The following is a 21,567-nucleotide window of genomic DNA, read 5'->3' as shown; positions in this document are numbered from 1 at the left end:
AGCTCCCACCATACAAGTGATCTGCTGGCACCTTTAAGACTTTGCAGCCTCTAGAATGATGAGAAATAAATTTATGGTCAACAAGCTACCTAGTCTATGTACCAAGTATATTGTCACAGCAGTCTGAAGGCACTCAGGTAATGGAGCTTTAATTTGTATTTCCTCAGAAGTCATTTGTGATGTGTATACTTTGCTTGGTGAATTATCTGTTCAAACTATTTTCCTTTTTTTGTTGTTGTTGGTCATGGGGCTTGAACTGTAGGTCTGGGCACTGTCCTTCAGCTCTTCAGCTCAAGGTGAGAGCTCCACCACTTGAGCCACAGTGCCACTTCCAGTTTTCTAAGTGGTTTATTGGAGATAAGACTCTCCCAGACTTTCCTGCCCAGGCTGGCTTTGAACTGAGATCCTCAGATCTCAGCCTCTTAAGTAGTTAGGATTATAGGTATGAGCCACAGCCGCCTGGCTACTATTTCCCATTTTTAAAAGTAAGTTATTTCTTTATTGTTGCCTTTTGAGAATCATCTTCTATATCTGGCCATAAACTCTTTATTCATAAGTTTTGATGAGTTTTCTGAAGTTAATCAGTTTCTTCGTTTCAAATTTTGTTTTTAGTATTATTGTCTTTTAAAACCTTTATGTATCCAAAATCACAAATATTTTTACTTGTTTTCTTCTAAAATCTGCAGTTTGAAATGTTAAGCCCTAATTAACTTTAAGATATGTCCTCTTTTTAGCCTTCTGAAAGAGTTAATGTAAAAAGCCATTTTTCTTAAATATGTGACACAATTCAATAGTGAAGTCATCTGCAGTTTTCTTTGTTGGAAGATTTTTTAATAACAAAAGCAAGGTCTGTAGGTAGATAAAAAGATATTCACGTTACAGATTTCTCTTGAGCAACCTTTAGGTAGCTTGCCACTTCTTCAGAAGATGTTGAATGTATTGGCGGAAAGTTGTAACATTTGCCTTAGATAGACCTTAAATTGAACTCTGAATCTTGTCTCTTTAAACATATTAAGTATAATAACTATTTAAAGTCTTTTTAGATTGCTTTTGATTGATTACATCTCATTGCTTTTTGTATGACTGATGTATTTTTGAGTGTGCATGTTTTTTTTATTCTTACATCCTTGAGCTTTGTTCTGGTAGACTTGGAAGAGTCTGAGTCTTTTGATCTTGCTTAAAGTTTACTGGGTAAAACCAGAGTAGCATTTCATATAGCCTTACTTTTTTACACTAAAGAACAGCCCTTCTGAGGGCTTTAACTGCTGCCCTGTGAATTATGAGATTTTTATCTGGTCATTGCAAACAGGCATAATTCACAGCCCTAAGTTGAGTTTTAAGGATTGCTTCCTCTAATTCTTTTTTTCTTTTTCCTGGTTGGGGGGGGGGGGGAGAAGGTCATAAAACTTGGAACTCAGGGCCTGGGGCGCTGTCTTTAAGTTTTGCTCAAGGCTAACGCTCAATCACTTTGAACCTCAGGGCCTCTCAGTTTTATGGAGGTTAACTGGAGATAAGATTCTCTTGGACTTTTCTGCCTTGGCAGGCTAAGAACTGTGATTCTCAGATCTTGAACTGTGATTCTCAGATCGCAGCCTCAAGAGTGGCTAGGATTACAAATATGAATCACCAGTGCCCAGCCCTGCTTCCTTGAATTCTTCTAGAAACTACTATCTAAATAGTATAGCCCTTTCCTCCATATGTATGCTGAACAATACTTCACTTGAAGACTCCCAAGAGAACACTGTGCAGCTTTCTGGAACTGCACAGTTCTTCAATCCTCTCTGGGTCTGCCCTGCTAACCCACAGAAGTTCTTAGCCTCTCTGCATTCCATGCTTTACATGAACTCCTCTACCTGCTCCCTGACCTGGAGACTTTCACTAGGCAAGGAGCTAGGGAAATCACAGAGTTCACCTCATTCATCCCCTGTTTGTTGGGAATCACTGTCCTTCCTTGCCTGATGCTCAATATTTTGAGAAAACCATTGTTGCATATATTTTGTCCATGTTTTTAGTTGTTTAAGGCAGGAGAATAATTCCAGGTCCTGTTACTCCATCTTGGCCAGAAGTGGTAGTCTTAAAAGCTACTAAAATTCTCCAAACAGGGAAAATTGCTTTAAGGGCAAATGATGAAAAATGATAATAAAGTAGATGAGACCTAATTAAATGATTGAATGTATTTAGGGAAAGAAAAGGAAGTTGGTAAAGTTACTAACTTTTTTGCAGCATTAGATAGATGTCCATCCAACAAACTACTACTGGTATAAAATAAAAATAAATTGCCTATGGATATGAATACAGGAATTCTACTTCTTAGAATTTACTTAACAAACATATATGAAAACAATTAATAGGAAACAGATTGATATGGAATAGATTTATCCAGAACTGGTATTTAAAAAAAAAAGGAAAGGTTTTTTCCTTCTTTTTTAATGTAATACAGGAATTTAAACCAGGACCCCTCACCTGATGATTGCCAGGAAGACACACTACCATACTCTAGCTCTTTCTGGTTTCCCTTCGTTTTTTTTTTGCTTTCTTTTAGGGGGTGAGGATGGGGGAATGGGGGGGGGGTGGCGGTTAGTCATGGGGCTTGAACTAAAGGCCTGAGCGCTGTCCCTGAGCTTTTTTTGCTCAAGACTAGTGCTCTACCACTTTGAGCCAAAGATTCACTTCCAATTTTCTGGTGGTAAACTGGAGATAAGAGTCTCTTGGACTTTCCAGCCTGAGCTGGCTTCAAACTGTGATCCTCAGATTTCAGCCTCCAGAGTAGGATTACAGGTATAAGCCACATGTGCCCAGCACTTTCCTTATTTTTTAAATAGTGCCTCAGGATTTTTCCCCTCAAGGCTGACCTGTGGCTACGATTCTCCTACTTAGGACTCCTAAATAGCTGGCCTTGCACACCTTTCTAATCTCCACCTTGGGGGAAGGAGAGTGGGGGAATTTCAGACATAACCCATTTGAAAATGTTTCTACAGCAAAGGCAAAGCTAAGGATTAAAGATAGTTGGAAAAGTAATACTTAGTTTCCTTTCCCCTCAACTCCTTAAAATTTAACATTTACCATGTTTGCATATTATGTTGCTAAAACCACTTAAGATCGCACTGTATATACAACTACTAAAGATAATAAATAAAATAGATTAATAAAAATAAAGCACACTGTAGACATAATACCACTTTATCAAGAACACTTGAGGTTTTATTTTCTTTTAAAAAGGGTATTCTTGGAGCTGGGAAGGTGGCTAATTGGTAGAGTGCTTGCCTTGCATGCATGAAACCTTGGCTTTGATTCCTCAGCACCACATAAGCAGAAAAAGCTGGAAGTAGCACTGTGGCTCAAGTGGGAGTGCTAGCCGTGAGCTGAAGAGCTGAGGGAGACACACACACACATAAAAGGCTATTTTTGAGACTAAGGATATCAGTCCCCAGCACTAGGAGAAAGATCACTCACACACACACACACGCACGCACGCACGCACGCACGCACGCGGAAATTCTTGATGCTAAGATGTCTCCAGCACTAGGAGAAATATATTTGACATTCTTCTATATAATCACAACACTAACAATGTGATACTTACTGATACTTTGCAGATTTTATTCAAATTCTAACAACAGTTTGACTACTATCCTTGGCGAGAAGAGGTGTGTGGAGAAACTTCCACCCTTGTGTCAAAACATGACAATTTTTTTTGCTGTTGTTAAAACAAACAAAGCTTGTGCAGGAACACAGACATGGCATTAACTGCATATAATCTATGGTGACTTGGAGATACAAGACAACATAGTTGACAAGTCTCAGAGTCTGGCTGTTTTTATTTATCTCAGTTTGTTAACTGTAGCTTACTACAAAAGAAAAATGTTTTTCCTGGTTCAGGATTTATTTAAATATAGTTCTATCACTTTCATCTGGAGTAATTGTTTTAATCTGGAATAATTGCTTGGAATCTTGTGATTTTTTTTTTGAAGAAGTATCATTTATTTTATAGCATGGCCCTAATTTTTACCTGCCTGATACTTCCTTAATATCACAACTGGAAGCCAGGTGCCAGTGGCTCACATCTGTAATCCTAGCTACTCAGGAGGCTGAGATCTGTCCTTGTAACTCTTATCTCCAATAAACCACCAGAAAAACTGGAAGTAGCACGGTAGCTCAAGTGGTAGAGGGCTAGCCTTGAGCTGAGGGACAGCGCTCAGGCCCAGAGTTCAAGCCCCACAACCAACAGAATAAAAAAACACCCAACAACAACACAACTAGAGGCTACTTAGGTCTTACAGGTGAGATTAAGTTTAGATCACGCTGCCAGGTTTCTGAATGATCATATGACAATTCTTTTATACTTTGTGAAGACTCATTTTAAGACTAATTTTAGTATAGTACTTAAACAACCACTAGTGCATTTTGCCTGAAATAATTATTACCATGTAATTGCCAAATAGTGATTTGATCATTCTAAACTACTACATTCACCAGGTGGCATACTTCTCTAAGGAAAGGTATCTATCTATACAGAGATTACTGTCTGTCAAATATCACTTTTCTGACATGCCTGGGACCAGAAGTACTTCAAGTATAGGAATATTTTGGATTTCAGAATATTTGCAGACTTTTCATGCTAAGACATGCTAAATTTGGGGAACTCCAAAATCTGAAATTTTATGAGCATCATGTAACAATCAAAAAGTTTACGCTTTTAAAGCATTCAGATTTTTTTTTTTTTGGCCAGTCCTGGGGCTTGAACTCAGGGCCTGTGCACTGTCCCTGAGCGCTTTTTTTCTTTCTTTTGGCCAGTCCTGGGGCTTAAACCCAGGGCCTGAACACTGTCCCTGAGCTGCTTTTTGCTTAAGGCTAACACTCTACCACTTGAGCCACAGCACCACACCACTGGCTTTTTCTGTTTATGTGGTACTGAAGAGTCAAACCCAGGGCTTCATGCAGGTTAGGCAAGTACTTTACCGCTAAGCTACATTCCCAGCCCTATACCCTGAGCGAGCTTCTTTTACTCAAGGATAGCATTCTACCAATTGAGCCACAGCACCACTTCTGGCTTTTGCTGCTTATGTGGTACTGAGGAACTGAACCCAGGGCTTTATGCATGCTAGGCCAGCACTTTACCACTAAGCCACATTCCCAGCCCTCAAATTCTTTTATTAGGCATGTTCAACCTATATATACAGACTTCTAAGCTGTCACTGGATGCCTCAGGTATTAATCCAGTACATCATTTTGCCTAGCAGGGGATCCGTTAAAACTGCCTCCTATGATCTTCTGTCAGGTATTTATCATTCTATAAATACAATTGCTCTTTTTATAATATTAATTTGGAAATAACCTGAAGAGCCATGAATATGAAACATTAAGTCAAGAATGGTATAAAGAAAATGAAAAATGCAAACTCACAAAAACAAATTATTAAGATAAAAGACAGAACATAATTGGGGTTAAGAGTACAGCTTAGATAGACTAACATACACATCTCTATTCAAATAGTTTTCTTCAGAGATTAAAAAAAAAAAAACTAGCTGGGTGTAGGTAGCTCATGCCTATGTACCTATAATTCAAACTACTAAGGAGGCTGAGATTTGAGGATCTCCATTAGGACCCAACCTGGGCAAACTAATCAAAAGACCCCTTATCTCCAATTAACTGGTAAAAAAGCCCAAACTAGAGATGTGGCTGATGTGGTTAAGTACCAGGTATGAGCAAAAAGCTGAATGAGAGCAGGAGGTCCTGAGTTGAAGCCTCAGTATTGGCACAAAACTAAGTAAATAAAGTACTGACAATGCAGAATTCTCTACAACTATGACTTTTAAATTTCTAACTTAGGGGCTGGAAAGGTAGCTCAGTGGTAGAGTGCTTGCCTCCCATGCATGAGGCCCTGGGTTCAATTCCTCAGTACCACATAAACAGAAAAATCCTGAAGTTGTGCTGTGACTCAAATGGTAGAGCGCTAGCCTTGAGCTAAAGAGCTGAGGAACTGTCCCTCAGTTCAAGTCCCATGACCGACCAAAACAAATAAACTTTAAAAAAAAATTTTTTTGGGGGGGGAGTCTGGTCGTGTGGCGTGAACTCTGGGCCTGGGCGCTGTCTCTCAGCTCTGCAGCTCAAGGCTAGCGCTCTACCACTTGAGCCACAGTGCCACTTCTGGCTTTTTTTTTCTGCTTATGTGGTGCTCAGGAATCGAATCCTGGGCCTCATGAATACAAGGCAAATGCTCTACCACTAAGCCACCTTCCCAGCCCCTTTACCATTTTAAGATTAATAGTTTAAAATATAACACATAATGAAAATATATCCTATAAAATTAAATATAATTAGAACATAGTGTAATGTTTATATCTTTTATATGTCTGTGTGTATTTGTGCCGGTCCTAGGGCTAAATTCAGGGCCTGAGTGCTGTCCCTGAGCTTTTTTGTGCTCTACCACTTGAGAACTTTAATTGGAGATAAAGAGTCTCAGGGTAGGCTTCAAACTGCAAATTTTCTATCTCAGCCATCTGAGTAGCTAGGATAACGGACATGAGCCACTACCACCAGCTTAATATTTATAGTCTTACTAAAAATGGATAATCTTACATTTACTTTAAAATAGGTAAAAGTAGTGTTCACTAAAATTCTGTTCAGAGCTGGGTGCCACTGGCTTTTGCTTATTTGGAAGGCTGAGAATGGGAGACTCACCATTTGAGGTCAGCCTGGGTAGGAAAGTTCTCAAAACCTCTTCTACACCACACCTAGATATGTCAAGCACCCATTATCCCAAGGTACTAGGAAGTTTGTTGAGAATGGCAGGGGAGGTGGAAGGGGGAATGTTTGCAATTCCAGGTCCGCAAGGACAGAAAAGGCCAAAAGACAAAAGTCCAAGAGACTATCTCCATGGAGGGAAGTAGACATGATGGTGATTGCCTGTGATCCCAGAAACTACAAAAGATTATCTACAGTAGGCAGATCTTGGCTTAGGGCCATACCCAGCTAGGAGGTAAGACCTTATCTCAAACATAATCAGCAAAACAACTGGGCTGAAAGTATGGCTCAAGTGCTGGGGCACCAGCATAAAAATCATGAAACCAAATTTCAACCTAGGGGGAGGAATAATTTCAAAAACCATTATTTCTTTCATGTCTTGCCTGTAATCAAAGAACTGTAATTAGGTAAGCACAGCTACTCACAGGAAGCTTTTTTTATAATCTGTCCCTTTAAATCTTTAAATACTTTAAATCTTTAAAAACTAATTTTCAGAAAGGTTTTATTTTTTCCCTTTTGAAGTATATTTTTATTTCCTGTGTTCTTTTGTTTTATTTTTTAGATGGGCAAATGAAGTGAGGACACAAATAAGCTTATAGGGTTGGGAGGTAGCTCAGCGGCAAAATATCCTGGGATCCATACCCAGTACCAGGGGCTGGGAAGGTGGCTCAGTGGTAGAGCGCTTGCCTTGCATGCATGAGGTCCTGGGTTTGATTCCTCAGCACCACATATGCAAAAAGAAAAAAAGCCGGAAGTGGCACTGTGGCTCAAGTGGTAGAGCGCCAGCCTTGAGCTGAAGAGCTGAGGGATAGCGCCCAGGCCCAGAGTTCAGGACCCATGACCGGACCCAAAAAAAAAAAAAAACCATACCCAGTACCAAAAAAGAAAAGACAAAACACATACAATTTTAAAAAAAGAGTAAGCTTACAAGCTATAGAACAGTATTTGAATGATTATTAAAAGCACCTAATATAGTTTCTAAAATGGCAGGAACTACATATACATGAAATGTTCATGTAAAAGGATAATATAAACACTTACCTTGTGAGTCGTTTGGGTGGAGGGCGCTCACCAAATTTCCTGGGGGAAAAAAAACAACTTAAGTAAGCTGTTAGTACTATGAATTCTCCCTAAGGACTTGACTTCACCCTTAAAAAAACACAAGGATTCCTCCAGCAATTATCTACATAGAGAAATAACACGCGTAAGCATAGTACACTATGTGAACAGGCCTCACATCCACAGTGAGCCCAGGCCACACAGATGTACTGGGGACAATGGGTCACTGCCATACCTAGTCTTTTAGCAACACAGAGGAACAAAACCCTCTCAGCTCAGGAGGTAGTACAGGGTTTTCAGTGTTCACTGTGTCAGGCATTAGCTATACATTTTTTATATAATGCCTTACTTAATCATGGTAAGACAATTCTACAAAGTCTACATCATCTTAAAGGTATGAAAGGCCAAAGTCACAAATTAAGTAGCAAGCTGAGCTGAAAAAGTCGAATTTTGATAACATGCCCACAGAGTAAGGTCCTGTTAAGGGAGAAACATGATAAGTAAATAGGGCTGGCACAGACTGTGGCCATTATGCCGGCTGGAAGCAGGGGAGAAGAAAAGCATTAGAAGAATGATTCAGGTTGGAATCATAACAGCAAGGAGACTAGCTTAGGTCAAATTCATAACTTGGCATTCATTTGTATAAGTCTAAAGTTAGTCCCATACCTCCCTAGATCTCAGTTTCCTTTTCAATGAAAAGGACACAGTGGTTGTCAAGAGAATTAAATGTGGTAATTAATACACAGAAAACATATAGAACAGTACCTGGAACATAGTAAAATGCTCAATAAATCTTAGTAATTACCTTTTTACTTATGAAAGTTTAAATTAAAAGAACTATATAAAGAAGCTGGGCACCAGTGGCTCACGCCTGCAATTCTAGCTACTCAGGAGATCTGAGGATCATGGTTCAAAGCCAGTCTGGGCAAGAAAGTCCATGAGACTCTTATCTCCAATAAACCACCATAAAACCGGAAGTAGCTCTGTGGCTCAAGTGGTAGAGTGCTAGCCTTGAGCTGAAGAGCTGAGGGATAGCACCCAGGCCCAGAGTTCAAGCCCCACAACTAAAATAAGCAAACAAACAAACAAAAAATCTATATAAAGGAACTCTGGTGTTACTAGAAACAGAGTGTTGGGAGCCAACTATCTCACTGGAACATCTTGAGGCTGTTTCACCTTCTCACCCTGCCCTAAGTAATGACCACCTTTTCACCTTGCCCTAAGCAAGCACCCTGCAGCTGCTTCAGCCAATGAAAAAGCTTCCTTATTCCAAGCATATAAATACCCTTGTGTGAAAAATAAAAATTGGCAGCTTGATCAGAATCCTTGTCTTGCTGTCATTCTTCGTGTCTCTTGTCCCTTCATTCCTTCTGGCTTAGGTTCACCGCCCTCGTTGAAGTCCTGTGGGTCGGGACACAGAGTATGTGCAAAATCTATGGTCATGTGCTAGCCTCTTATTTCCTCAAATAGGAAAGTATGACTGTCTTGAAACATGAAAGCATGGCACTTGAATAAAGAACGAAGGGGTTGATTTATAAACAGCTACGTGATTTGTTCATAAACACTTACAGAATGTGAAAGTTTATTTGAATTATGATTTCTATACCGTATTTGTGGTGTTCCACAAGATTATTAATTTTGGTAATAAAAATCTTAGGACCCTGTTCAAAATTAAATGCAAGTAATGACACTGTGTATGAGTTCATAATTTATAAGCAATGAATATCTATTTCTGAATGTTAGTATTTTCATTAAAATATAGAAAAGTAGCTTTAAATGAAGAGCATAAAAGAGCAAATAATCCAAGTTTTGTAGGCAAAATTACATCTGATTAGACAGTTCATAAAGATCCATAATTTTCCCTTAACAAAAGTACACTTGAAAGAATATCAATAATGCTAGACCACTGTAACAGTTTAAAGTATATGTTGTTGATTCTAGGTTATTAGTAGTGATAAAATTCCAAAGAGAACAGGTTTAAAAGGCAATAAGTTACATCAAAAAATCAAAATGGGCAAAAATATTTGTTGTTGAACAGAACATGGTTATCTTCAAGAAGTGGCTAAGAGCTAGGTGCTGGTAGCTCATACCTGTAATTTTAACTATTCAGGAGGCTGAGATCTGATGATTATGGTCCAAAGCCAACCCAAGCAGGAAAGAGTGTGAGACTGTTAGCTCCAAATAACCACCAGAAAACTGGAAGTGGAGTTGTGGCTCAAAGTGGTAGAGCAAAAGCACAGGAAGAGCACCCAGGCCCTGAGCTCAAGCCAACGAAAAAAGTGGTTAAGAAAGGCCTCTGGGGAGAGCTAGTTTCTGTGATAGTCACGTATGAATACTTACTTGGTGAAAATAAGTTCTATTGCACCTATATAATTTCCATAAGGTATATTATTTTAATTTAGAAATGTATATGCGTATACATGTACATGTGCTTACAAAACGTTAAGGCTTTTAATGCTTGCTTGGACTGAGGGTAAACAAAAGTCCTTTCCTGAACTTAATTCCTATTGTCCTCAAATTTCCTTTTAACATGGAAGTTTAGAAGCTGGCAATTTCTAGTCCTCAGCTCTAGCATTCCAGGATATGTACTTTATATTAAATGAAATATTATAAGAATAGTCAAATAGTAAGTTAAATTTAAGTCCTACACCATTGGACCTCTTTTCCATCTAAATCTGAGTCCAGCCATTCTAATAATCTTCTCTCATTCATATTACTAGGCAGAAAATGAGGACCAATTGTGGTTCTTTCTTTGGCAAACCATATTTTTGGGGGGGTGGGGGAGGAGTTGGTAATGGGGCTTGAACTCTGGGCCTGGCACTGTCCCTCAGCTCAAGGTTAGCACTCTACCACTTGAGCCACAGTGCCAATTCTGTTTTTTTCTGCTTATGTGGTACTGAGGAATTGAACCCAGAGCCTCATGCATGCAAGGCAAGCACTCTACTACTGAGCTACCTTCCTAGCCCCACATAGCATATTTTTAAAGTAAAACTCATTAACTATTCAATGTTGTGTAAACATGCAAGAATTCAGAATATTTCAATTGATTATTTTTAAAAACTGGCTTCCTTTGCCTATTTCACCTAAAACTGACACAAGAGAGTATAGAATGGTGTTAATGTGTTTGCCTGCCAGGTTCTAGTTCCTTTTTTCACTTTAATCATTCCACCCTCATTTAAGTGGCTGTTTAGTAGTTACTGTATCAGGCACTTGACATGGACTACCACAGCAACAAACAAGAAATACAGTCCCTATCTATAGAGCAGATAGGAGACAGGCATTATAGAATAAACTTTGCAAGGAAAGCTTGCCTCTACCCCCACCAATCTTATTAGGTATTATTATTCCCTAATCAGAGAAGAAACCTGCTTAGCAACACATACTGGGAACCTTGGTTTGAAATGTAACTTGGAGTTTCATGTTTATGATTTTCCATACAATCTACTTCCAGGTAGAATTTTTACATTCAAATAGAATTTTACCTCAAGTTCTCTTCTGGTCACTCAAATGTGAACAGGATGACAGACATGAACTCTTATGCTAGGAAAAAAAAGGACTCTAAAACTTTCTATGACATAGCATAGATCTGGGTTGCTATGGGAGGTTGTCAAAAAAAATCTGAAAAGAAACCTTTTATAAATCTTCCCAACTGTTCAACTATTCAATAAGGTTTGAAAAGGTAAAAAGTAAATATTTTTGCTTAGTAGAAAGTGAAAACCCACTTTCTAAAGATATAAGAACACAATCCAGGAACCATACTTTGTTGCATAATATACACACAGACACATGTATAAGCACATGTAACTATCAGAAATTTGGCAATACCTTCCGGAACTGACTACTCCCGCACACAAGACTTAAAATTGTAGTAAAGACTGTCATAGTCTCCTGACTTTAGTGTTTGTAATCATAAATCACAATACTGAAGCACATTTTTAAGTGAAAAAGACTATGAATCTGCATAGACTTAGTTTAATCAAGTTTTTTTTCACTCCTTGCTTCCACCAAATTATGACTGGTCAATTTATTTTTATCTTTATTATTCTGTCAGACCTGGGGCTTAAACTCTGGTCCTGGATGCTGTCCAGTTTTTTGCGCTCAAGGCTAGTGCTCTACCACGTGCGCTACAGCTCCATTTCTGGTCCTTTTTTTTTTTGGGGGGGGGGGGGTTCCTGGCTTTCCTGCTAGGGCTGGCTTAAAACTGCGACCCTCAGATCTCAGCCTCTTTTTAAGCAGCTATGATACTGCTATAAAGTTTAATGTAAGGTAGTCCCCAGCTTATAATAGTCCAACGTGAGATTTTTTTTTCAACTGTATAATGACTCATTCTTCTTTTCTCTAGCTAGCAATATACTGTAATATTCTCTTGAGATCCTGGGCAGTGTCTGTAAACTACAGCTTCGAGTTAGCTTATGGGATCATGAGACTAACCAACCAAGACTTTACAGTGTACTCACTGTACACTTGCTTAGCATGCATGAAACCTTCGATGTGATTCCTCAGCACCACATAAGCAGAAAAAGCTGGAAGTGGCATTGTGGCTCAAGTGGTAGAGTGCTAGCCTTGAGCAAAAGCTCAGGGACAGTGGGCAGGCTGTGAGTTCAAGCCCCAGAATTGGCAAAAAAAAAAAAAAAGGTACTAATGTTTGAACTTAGAAGGTCTCAGGCTGGCTTGCTTGCCAGGTTTGTAGATTGTCTGGTTACTTTGGAGATAAAGCCTCACAGACTTTTCTGCCCTACTGGTTTACAGCAGTGATCTTCCAGATCTCAAGTCTTTGGAGTATATCGAGGATTACAGGTATAAGCCACCAGCCTCTAGCTATAATCACTTCCAACTTGAGGTATTTTCATCTTAATATGTAGGGTTAACCACAAGATAATCCCTATGTTGTTGAGAGGCATTTATATTTAAATTCATCAGTGGATCTGTCATTATTTTCCTTTTAAACAACAGATACACCGGAGTATTTATGGAGATAACATAAGGCCAAATGCACAAAGGAAAGACTATGATTCAAAGTTATAAGAACAATGTGCTGAAATAAGGACACAGGATGACCCATTGCAACAATGATACTCACAAGACACTATGTTGGAAGTGAACCTTACAACTTTGGGGGGAAGGAGGGAAGGAGGGAGGTAGGGGAAGGAAGGGCTAGTGGGAGAAAAACAAAGGAGGGAATAACAATACCGAACAAGAAATGAACTCATTATCTTACTGATGTCACTGTAACCTCTTTGTACAGAATCTTTACAAGAAAAAAAAAATTTTTGTCGGTTGGGGGGCTTGAACTCTGGGCTTGGGCGCTGTCCCTCAGCTCTTCAGCTCAAGGAGAGCACTCTACCACTTGAGCCACAGTGCCATTTCTGGTTTGAGTGGTTTATTGGAGATAAGAGTCTCACACTTTCCTGCCCAGGCTGGCTTTGAATCGTGATCCTCAGATCTCAGCCTCCTGAGTAGCTAGGATTACAGGCGTGAGCCACCGGCGCCCAGCTAAAAATTTTTTCACAAAGAAGCATGTGTGCACACGTATGTGCTAGCACACATGAATACTAATACTGGGACTGGGTATGGCCCCTGAGCTTTTTTGCTCAAGGCTAGCACTCTACCGCATGAGTCAAAGTCTACTCCCGGCTTTTGGGTTGTTACCTGGAGATAAGAGTATCATAGACTTCCTGCCTGGGCTGGCTTCAAACCACATCCTCAGAGCTCGGCCTCCTGAATAGCTAGGATTACAGCCATGAGCCAGTGGCCCCTTTGAATTAAGTTATTTCCAAGTAGCCTGTCACTATGGGGGGGAAAAGTGGTGATACACTCATTTTTAAAAACATGTAAAAGAGGGCTGGGAAGGTGGCTCAGTGGTAGAGTGCTTGCCTTGCATGCATGAGGCCCTGGGTTTGATTCCTCAGCACCACGTAAGCAGAAAAATCCAGAAGCTGCGCTGTGGCTCAAGTGCTAGAACACTAGCCTTGAGCCTTGAGCTGAGGGACAGTGCCCAGGCCAACTGACCGACCAAAAAAAAAAAAAAAATCCCTCAAAGCCAAGCCATGTTTTAAAAATAAATAAATAAATAAATAAAAACATGTAAAAGAGAATAGTATAGATACCTTGAGTTAAAAAGAGAAAATACTCAAGAGGTAAAATGAAATTATAACAATGATCCAAACATGAGACTTCCAAATATTTCATTTAATATCTGTACATCAATTAGGAAAATTACATTTTGCTTGCATGTTAAAACCCCAAATACATTCATTATAAATTGGAAACTATGCTCTTTTGTTATGTTGCTAGTGAACAAATGTACATCTGTGATAATAAAGTCCAAAAACAATCAGAAGAAGTAAATTTAACGACAATTCAGAGCTTAAAGACTGACTTTCTTCAAAAGTGCATTTAAGCCATTAGAACCTGTCAGTCTGTCTTCATGTCCTGCTTAGACCAAAAGAGTAAGCCCAGGTGCCAAAGAGCTCTGAGAAGAGATAAACCATACAAAGGAACAGAGGTTGAAGGGCAAGATCTTATTAGAAGCAATCTTACCCCAAACCCACTTTTCCCCTAACCCACTGACAATCACCATTCCCTTTGCTCACTAAATTTTTAACTCTCACTTCTCACTTGACCTGCCTGGTTCTGTGACTCCAAAGTTGACCTTATTCAAGATTCACATTATTTATTGCTCTTTTACAGGAAGAATGCAGTAAAAGTTCTTTTATATTTTGGTTTGAATGTATCCTCCAAACTTCACACATAAGAAATGTAATTCCCATTTTGACAGTGTTGGGAGGTGCTTAGGTCACAAGGGCTCTATGCTCATGGGTGGATTAATGTTACTATGGGATTGGAGTACTGTCATATCGTGTTTGACCACCTCTTACCCTCCAATACAGGCAACTTTTTACACAGGGATGTATAGCATGGGTTTTGATGCAGAAAGATCTACCAGGCAGAGTGATAGCATGGCCCAAGTGGTAGAACAGCAGCCATGAATGAGCAAGAAAGAAAGCTAGAGTGCAAAGCTATGAATTTAGTACCAGCATTAAATAAATTTCTATTTTAAGAGAGAGAAGGGGAGGTGGACAGGAAGGGAGGGAGGGAGGAGAGGGAGGAAAGGAAGAAGTGATAGATCTACCAGATATAATGGTAACATCTTGGACCTCTCAGCCTATGGATTATAAAAAAAATAAACTTTTTTCCATAAATTACACAGCCTATGGTATTCTGTTACAGTGGAACAAAATGGACTAAGACATTCACCAATGACTTAGTTTGGTTCTGATAGCTTTCAAGACTTAATTCTATTGTTCTGACCACTATATTATAACTCTATTAATACAGACCAAGCACAGGGTCTGGGCTGAGATGTGTATGGGGTAGGTTTTCACTGTGAACACAGCCTGTAGTAAGTAACAGGAGACCAATAAGGTCTTTATTCTGAAACAGAAATACTACTTGTCCTGGGTCAGCTCTTTTAAATCTGGACAGTCTCCAAGGATCTAAGATTTATTGTATTTTCATAGCATCCTCCTCATTGACCCTCATTTGTCTTTCACTTCTCACTTGACCTGCCTGGTTCTATGACTCAAAAGTTGACCTTATTCAAGGTTCACATTATTGTTCTTTTATAGGCAGAATACAGAGAGAATTCTTTTGTTTGTTCAAGTTGCAAGTAATGAGGGAGGAAGGAGGGGAAAGGACAGAAAGGAGCTGGGCAGTACAAAGAAGGGACAGAGAGTAAAGGAAGAGAGACAAAACTGGAGCCAAGAGAACAACAACACAAGTTTAAGAAAGCTTGCTTGAGGGAGTGTCAGAGCCACCAAGGCAAAAAGAAACAAAAGAGCAATGAAGGATCTAGAAGCCATAAAAGGGCAATTGTCCACTGCCTAGCAAATCAAATCTGGTCAATCCCAAGTACAGAAATGCTTTCATTGGAATACAGAACTTTTTTTCTGTGGAATACGAGCATAGATCACAATTGGCTTTTCCCTACTCACTGTAAATTATTATGTAAATTACTTCTAAACAGTTCCAGGTCTTAATCAAAACCAAATTAAACACATATATGTATATGCCATGCTCACCCTTCTGTGCTTTCAGCTATCCTATAGCTTTAGAATCCACATCTGTGAAATAGGAATGTGGGTGAGCTCATGAGGGTTAATGAATGGGAAACACTGGGTGGAGAAACACCTTAAGCACAATTCTCATTAAAGGTCAATGTATAGGGCTGGGAAGTTGGCTCAGAGGTAGAGCGCTTGCCTTGCATGCCTGAGGCCCTGGGTTCAATTCCTCAGCACCACAGAAGAAAAAAGAAAAAAGCCAGAAGTGGTGCTGTAGCTCAAGTGGTAGAGCGCTAGCCTTGAGCTGAAGAGCTGAGGGACAGCGCCCAGGCCCAGAGTTCAGGCCCCACAACCGGATCCAAAAAAAAAAAAGAAAAGACTAGTGCTAGTGGTTCATGCTTGTAATCCTATCTTCTAAGGAGGCTGAGATATTGAGGATTGAAGTTCCATGCCAATCTGCAGATACAAGAGCTTTGTAATCTTCAAATAGCCAACAAAAACTGGAGGCAAGGAGTAATAGAACACTAACCATGAATGAAAAGGCCATGACAAGCTCTGAGTTCAAGCCCCAACACTGGCACCAAAAAAAGGTGAATTCCTTGGACAAATACATACTGAGGGCCAGGGATACAGAAATCAACTAAATCTACAAGCAATGGCCAACATGCATGGGCACACCATCTGAACCATGAATGATCCACCTATTTTATAATTCCTGTTTGTCCTTGTTGGGCTGATATGTGTACACTACAATGTTCAGCTTCCCTCTTTTGTGATGGAGGCTCCAATACTTTTGTGCCTGGGATCAATCCAGGCCTTTCAAACTCAGACTCCCAAGTACTTTAAGATGACATGCATATCTTACTGCACCCATCTCTGGGTTGAGAAGGAGTCTTGAAAACATTTGTGCAAGGCAAAAAGAAAAATTTTTTTTTGAAGGTCCTGTGTCTGGAACTCTGGGTTTTTGTGCTCAGGGCTTGTACACTACAACTACAACCTGAACCACAGCTCTACTTCCCAGCTGTTTTGTGTGGCTAACTGGAGATGAGTCTAGACTTTCCTGCCAGCTGGAGATGAGTCTAGACTTTCCTGCCTGTGCTGGCTCTGATTCTCAGATCTCAACCTCCTGAGAAGCTAGGGTTACAGGCATGAGCCACAGGCACCTGGCACAAAATTTTTGTTTGGTTTCTGTCTTTTAGCTCAGAAGTCAGGCATGGTGAGGTACCAGCACCTGGCTTCATCAATGCTATGTACATATAATACTTGCTTCTGTCCCTTGCCTGACCCAAACTACAATTTCTTAGGTATAAGTAAATTTTCCACAGAAATATCAACAATAAAGGAATCTTAATAAACTAAATTTAATACACATTTCATCAATCTAGTTATTTAGCTTCTACTACCATCTTAATATTGTAATTTACCTTCATCATCACAATTTTGATAGCAAAACATCTTTTTAAAGATATTTTTAAAAATTAGACTAATCATGGTTGGAGGATTCTGATTTTCTTAATCAAAAGTATGCTAAAAATCCTATTTAAAAAGGAATACATTAAGAATCAGTACTCTTGCCAGGCACTGGTGGCTCATGTCTATAATCCTAGCTACACAGGAGGCAGAGATCTGAGAATTGTGGGTTGAAGGCAGCCTGGCAGGAAAGTCTGTAAGACTCTTGTCTCTAATTAATTAACCACCAGAATGGCAGAATTAGAGCTGTGGCTCAATTGGTAGAATGCCAGCTCTAAGCAAAAATGCTAAGGGATAGGACTAGGGCCCTGAACTCAAACCCTAGTACAAGAGCATTAAAAAAAAAAATCAGGGAGAACAAAGGAAGGAATCACCTTGAACAAGAAGCATGACCTTTGTACAACTACTTAATAAAAAAAGAAAAATGAGCTGGGCACCAGTTGCTCACACCTGTAATCCTAGCTACTCAGGAGACTGAGATTTGAGGATCACTGCAAAGCCAGCCTGAGACTCTTACCTGACTCTTATTTCCAATAAACTATTCACAGAAAGCGGAAAGTGGCTGTAGCTCCAGTAGTAGAGCACTAACTACCTTTGATCACAAAGAGATTCAGGGAAAGCATCCAGGCCCTGAGTTCAAGGTCCAGGACCAGAAGAGAGAGGAAAATAAAGAACGAAGTACTTAGTGCTCTTAATTATGAAAAACAAAACGATGCTACTGAAAAGAATATCAAGAATTAGAAATCTGGGAAAAGACAAGGGACAGCTGGCAGTTGAGGGAGGGGTGACCTTGGAGAAGGAAAGATGATAAAGGAATTCAATTCTTCCATACCCCAAATCCACATGACTGACTGGTTATTACTTTATCTTCTATTATTCAAAATATAACTTCTAAGGAATATATCAGAAGGAAATAAGATCTTCTTGATCCTTTCCAAGAACTTCGGGCGAGACAAATGAATTATGCTTATTATCTTTTGCTATCCTCTTTGCCAAAGGATTCTTGCATTTTTTTCAACTCCTAAGTTTAGAAAACAATTACACAAATTCTGTTCCTATGAAACAATTTACCAGCAGTCTTCATTCTCTTACTGCTTTTTAGCAAAGAAGTAACTGTATATTAGACACAATCTTAAAACATCTGTATGCTGACAATGCCCTATTATGAAGCCTTATGTATTTAAAAATATTCACCAGAGGGTGCAGAAATGGAGGGAAGAAGAGTGAACAAATGTAGTCATGGTATTCAGTATATATACTATGTGAAAAATGAACTATGTAGCTTGTGGGCAGAGATAGGAGGGAGAAACTAAGGAAAATGAAGGAAGGAGTAACATTGTCCAAAAACAACTATACTTATCAGCTGGGCACTGGTGGCTCACACCTGTAATTCTAGCTCTTCAAGGAGGCTGAGATCTGAAGATCAAGCTCAAAGCCAGCCTGGGAAGGAAAATCTCTGAGATTCTTATCTCCAATTAATCACAGAAAAAGCTGGAAGTGGCACTATAGCTGCAGTGTGCTGGCCTTAAACAAAAGGAGATCAGGGACAGCACCCAGGCCCAGGGTTCAGGCCCCACGACTGGGAAAAAAAAAACACTCATCAGAAACTCAGACCATCTGCAATAGATCTACAAATTATCTCTTGTTATAAGGATATTATACTAGGCATAGACACTATTCCAAAAAAAAAAAGTTTAAATGTCACCAGAATCCTTACAAAAACAGAAACCTTCAAGTATCTTACTAATGATGCACCTTTATATATTTTCCAAGGCAAACAAAGTAGACACATACAAAAAAATGAAACAAAAATCAAAACAAGACATGGAAGCTGAACTTTTAAAAGTGATGTTATTAGAAGCCATACACTGGAATCTATCCTGGTTATTTTAACAAGCAAAACACCATGTTAACACTAATTTCATCTCTGAGGAAGCCTATGTCTATGGTAAAACAAAAACGATTTCCATCAGTGGTACTGTGGCTCAAAGTGGCAGAGCGCTACTCTTGAACAAAAAAGCTCAGGGAAGCACTTAGGCAGGCCCTGAATTCAAGCCCCATGACCACCACCAACAACAACAAAAATCTTTAGTTGGATGCAGGTACCTCACACCTACCTCACACTTATAATCCTAGCTAGTCAGGAGGCTGAGAACTGAGGATCACAGTTCAAAACCAGTTCAGGCTTATTAACCACCAGAAAACTGGAAGTAATGCTGTGGCTCAAAGTGGTAGAGAGTGAAAAGAGCTCAGGGACAGAGCCCAAGCCCTGAGTTCAAGCCCCACCAGCTCACACTCATGCTCGTGCTTGCGCTTGGGTGCTATTTCTCGCTCGCTCTCTCTTCTCTCTCTCATGCTCGTGTGCGCGCTCTCTCTCTCTCTCTCTCTCATGCTCTCTCTCTCTCACACGCATAATATTTCAATCAATATCTGCACTAGTGCACATGTGCAAGTGTGTGCCTATGTGCAACAGTACTGGAGTTTGAACTTAGGTAGGTATGCTCTATAACTTGAGCCTCTTTTTGTTTTAGTTATTTTTCAAAAAGAGGCTCAAGGTTTTGGCCAGCTAGTATTGCAATCTCACTTTGCCTCCCGCATAGCTGCGAGGACAGACACTCTACTACAAGAAAGAGGAAGACTCACAGTAGGCAAACGTAAAATAAAGCTTAAACTTGGCGCATCCTGATTTGGAACTTAATAGTCATCACTATCCCTGTCAAATCAATTTTTGGTACCTACATGCCCAGTCCTTCATAACTGTATTATGACATAATATAAATATATAATATTATACAATTATATAATAACATGCTTATGCTATCACATACTTCATATGTAAGTCTATACTCTTTTCCAGACCATTCTCACAGCCTGTCAAGATAACAAAATAAATGGTAAATATAAAAAAATGAAACATGTTCTTCTTCCAAGAACAGAAGTTTGTTTCTAGCCAGGTGCCAGTGAGAGAGATCTAAAGGTCGGTTTGAAACCAGCCAGGGCAGGAAAGTCCATAAGACTCTTATTTCCAGTCAACTACTCAGAAAAAGCTGGAAGTAGTGCTATGGCTGAAGTGATAAAGTGCTAGCTTTGAGAAAAGTAGATCAGGGACAGTGCCTAGGCCCAGAGTTCAAGCTCCAGGACCAGCAAAAAAAAAAGAAGTTTCTAAGTTTGCCTATGTATCAAAATACTCTGCAAATTTTAAACAAAATAAATGAAGGCCCAATGCTACTCCAGAAAAAAAAAATTAATCTGAAGTAGTTAAGTATGATACGGAGAAATATATCTTGTAAACAACACATTGAATGCTATCATGAAATAAATATGTTTGAGGAACTCTTTTTTGGAGGATAAAATCTATTATGTCATCACACATAACATTCTAGGTTGAGATGAATGGCTGCCATGGCTAGTAGTAGCTGACTTTCTTAGAAGATAATATTTTTTTGGGGGGTGGTCCGGTTGTGGGGCCTGAACTCTGGTCCTGAGCACTGTCCCTCAGCTCTTCAGCTCAAGGCTTGTGCCCTACCACTTGAGCCACAGCGCCATTTCCGGCTTTTTTCTTTTTGCTTATGTGGTGCTGAGGAATCGAACCCAGGGCCTCAGGCATGCAAGGCAAGCGCTCTACCACTGAGCCACCTTCCCAGCCAAGAAGATAATATTTTAATATTCAATATTTTTCTCTTAGCTTTAACTCCATTAAAAATTTAACTGTTTTAATGGCATATGGTAGCCTGGTTAATATAATGGACTTTACCGGTGTATTTCTAGCCAATTTTTCAGCTCATGACTTTAACCTTTCTATCTTCCCAACATATGTCCATTCATTTTCTCAAGGATAAAGCATTCTGTCAGGCACTAGTGGCTCATGCCTGTAATCAGGAGGTATGAGATCTGAGGATCACAGTTCAAAGTTTGTGAGACTCTATCTCCAATTAACTAACAAAAAAGCCAGCATTAGAGCAGAAGAAAAAGAAGGAGGAGAAGGAGAAGGAGAAGGAGGAAGAAGGAGGAGGAAGAGGAAGAAGAGGAAGAGGAGGAAGAGGAGGAAGAGGAGGAGGAGGAGGAGGAGGAGGAGGAGGAGGAGGAAAATGACAGAATTTTGAACTTTATAACATTAATAAATTCAACTTATATCTGGGTTGTCTCACTCGTAACACTTTTTTTTGGTCAGTCATGGGGTTTGAACTCTGGGCCTGGGTGCTGTCCTTGTGCTCTTCAGCTCAAGGCAAGCACT

The 21,567-nt window shown here is 39.6% G+C and overlaps 1 protein-coding gene across 3 annotated transcripts in view; it reads right to left on the bottom strand.

Moving 5' to 3' along the window:
• Positions 1 to 21,567, bottom strand: part of Rbpj (recombination signal binding protein for immunoglobulin kappa J region) — a 69,121-nt gene that overhangs the window by 25,417 nt on the left and 22,137 nt on the right. For all 3 annotated transcript variants that reach the window (XM_013009043.1, XM_013009044.1, XM_013009045.1), the window contains one exon: positions 7,786 to 7,824. In XM_013009043.1, the coding sequence (XP_012864497.1) occupies positions 7,786 to 7,824 (39 nt within the window). The remainder of the gene's footprint in view (positions 1 to 7,785; positions 7,825 to 21,567) is intronic.

The sequence above is a fragment of the Dipodomys ordii genome, unplaced genomic scaffold (genome assembly GCF_000151885.1).
Source record: "Dipodomys ordii isolate 6190 unplaced genomic scaffold, Dord_2.0 Scaffold8, whole genome shotgun sequence".
In the NCBI taxonomy this organism is placed as follows: domain Eukaryota; kingdom Metazoa; phylum Chordata; class Mammalia; order Rodentia; family Heteromyidae; genus Dipodomys; species Dipodomys ordii.
This window is presented reverse-complemented; position numbering and strand designations above follow the sequence as displayed.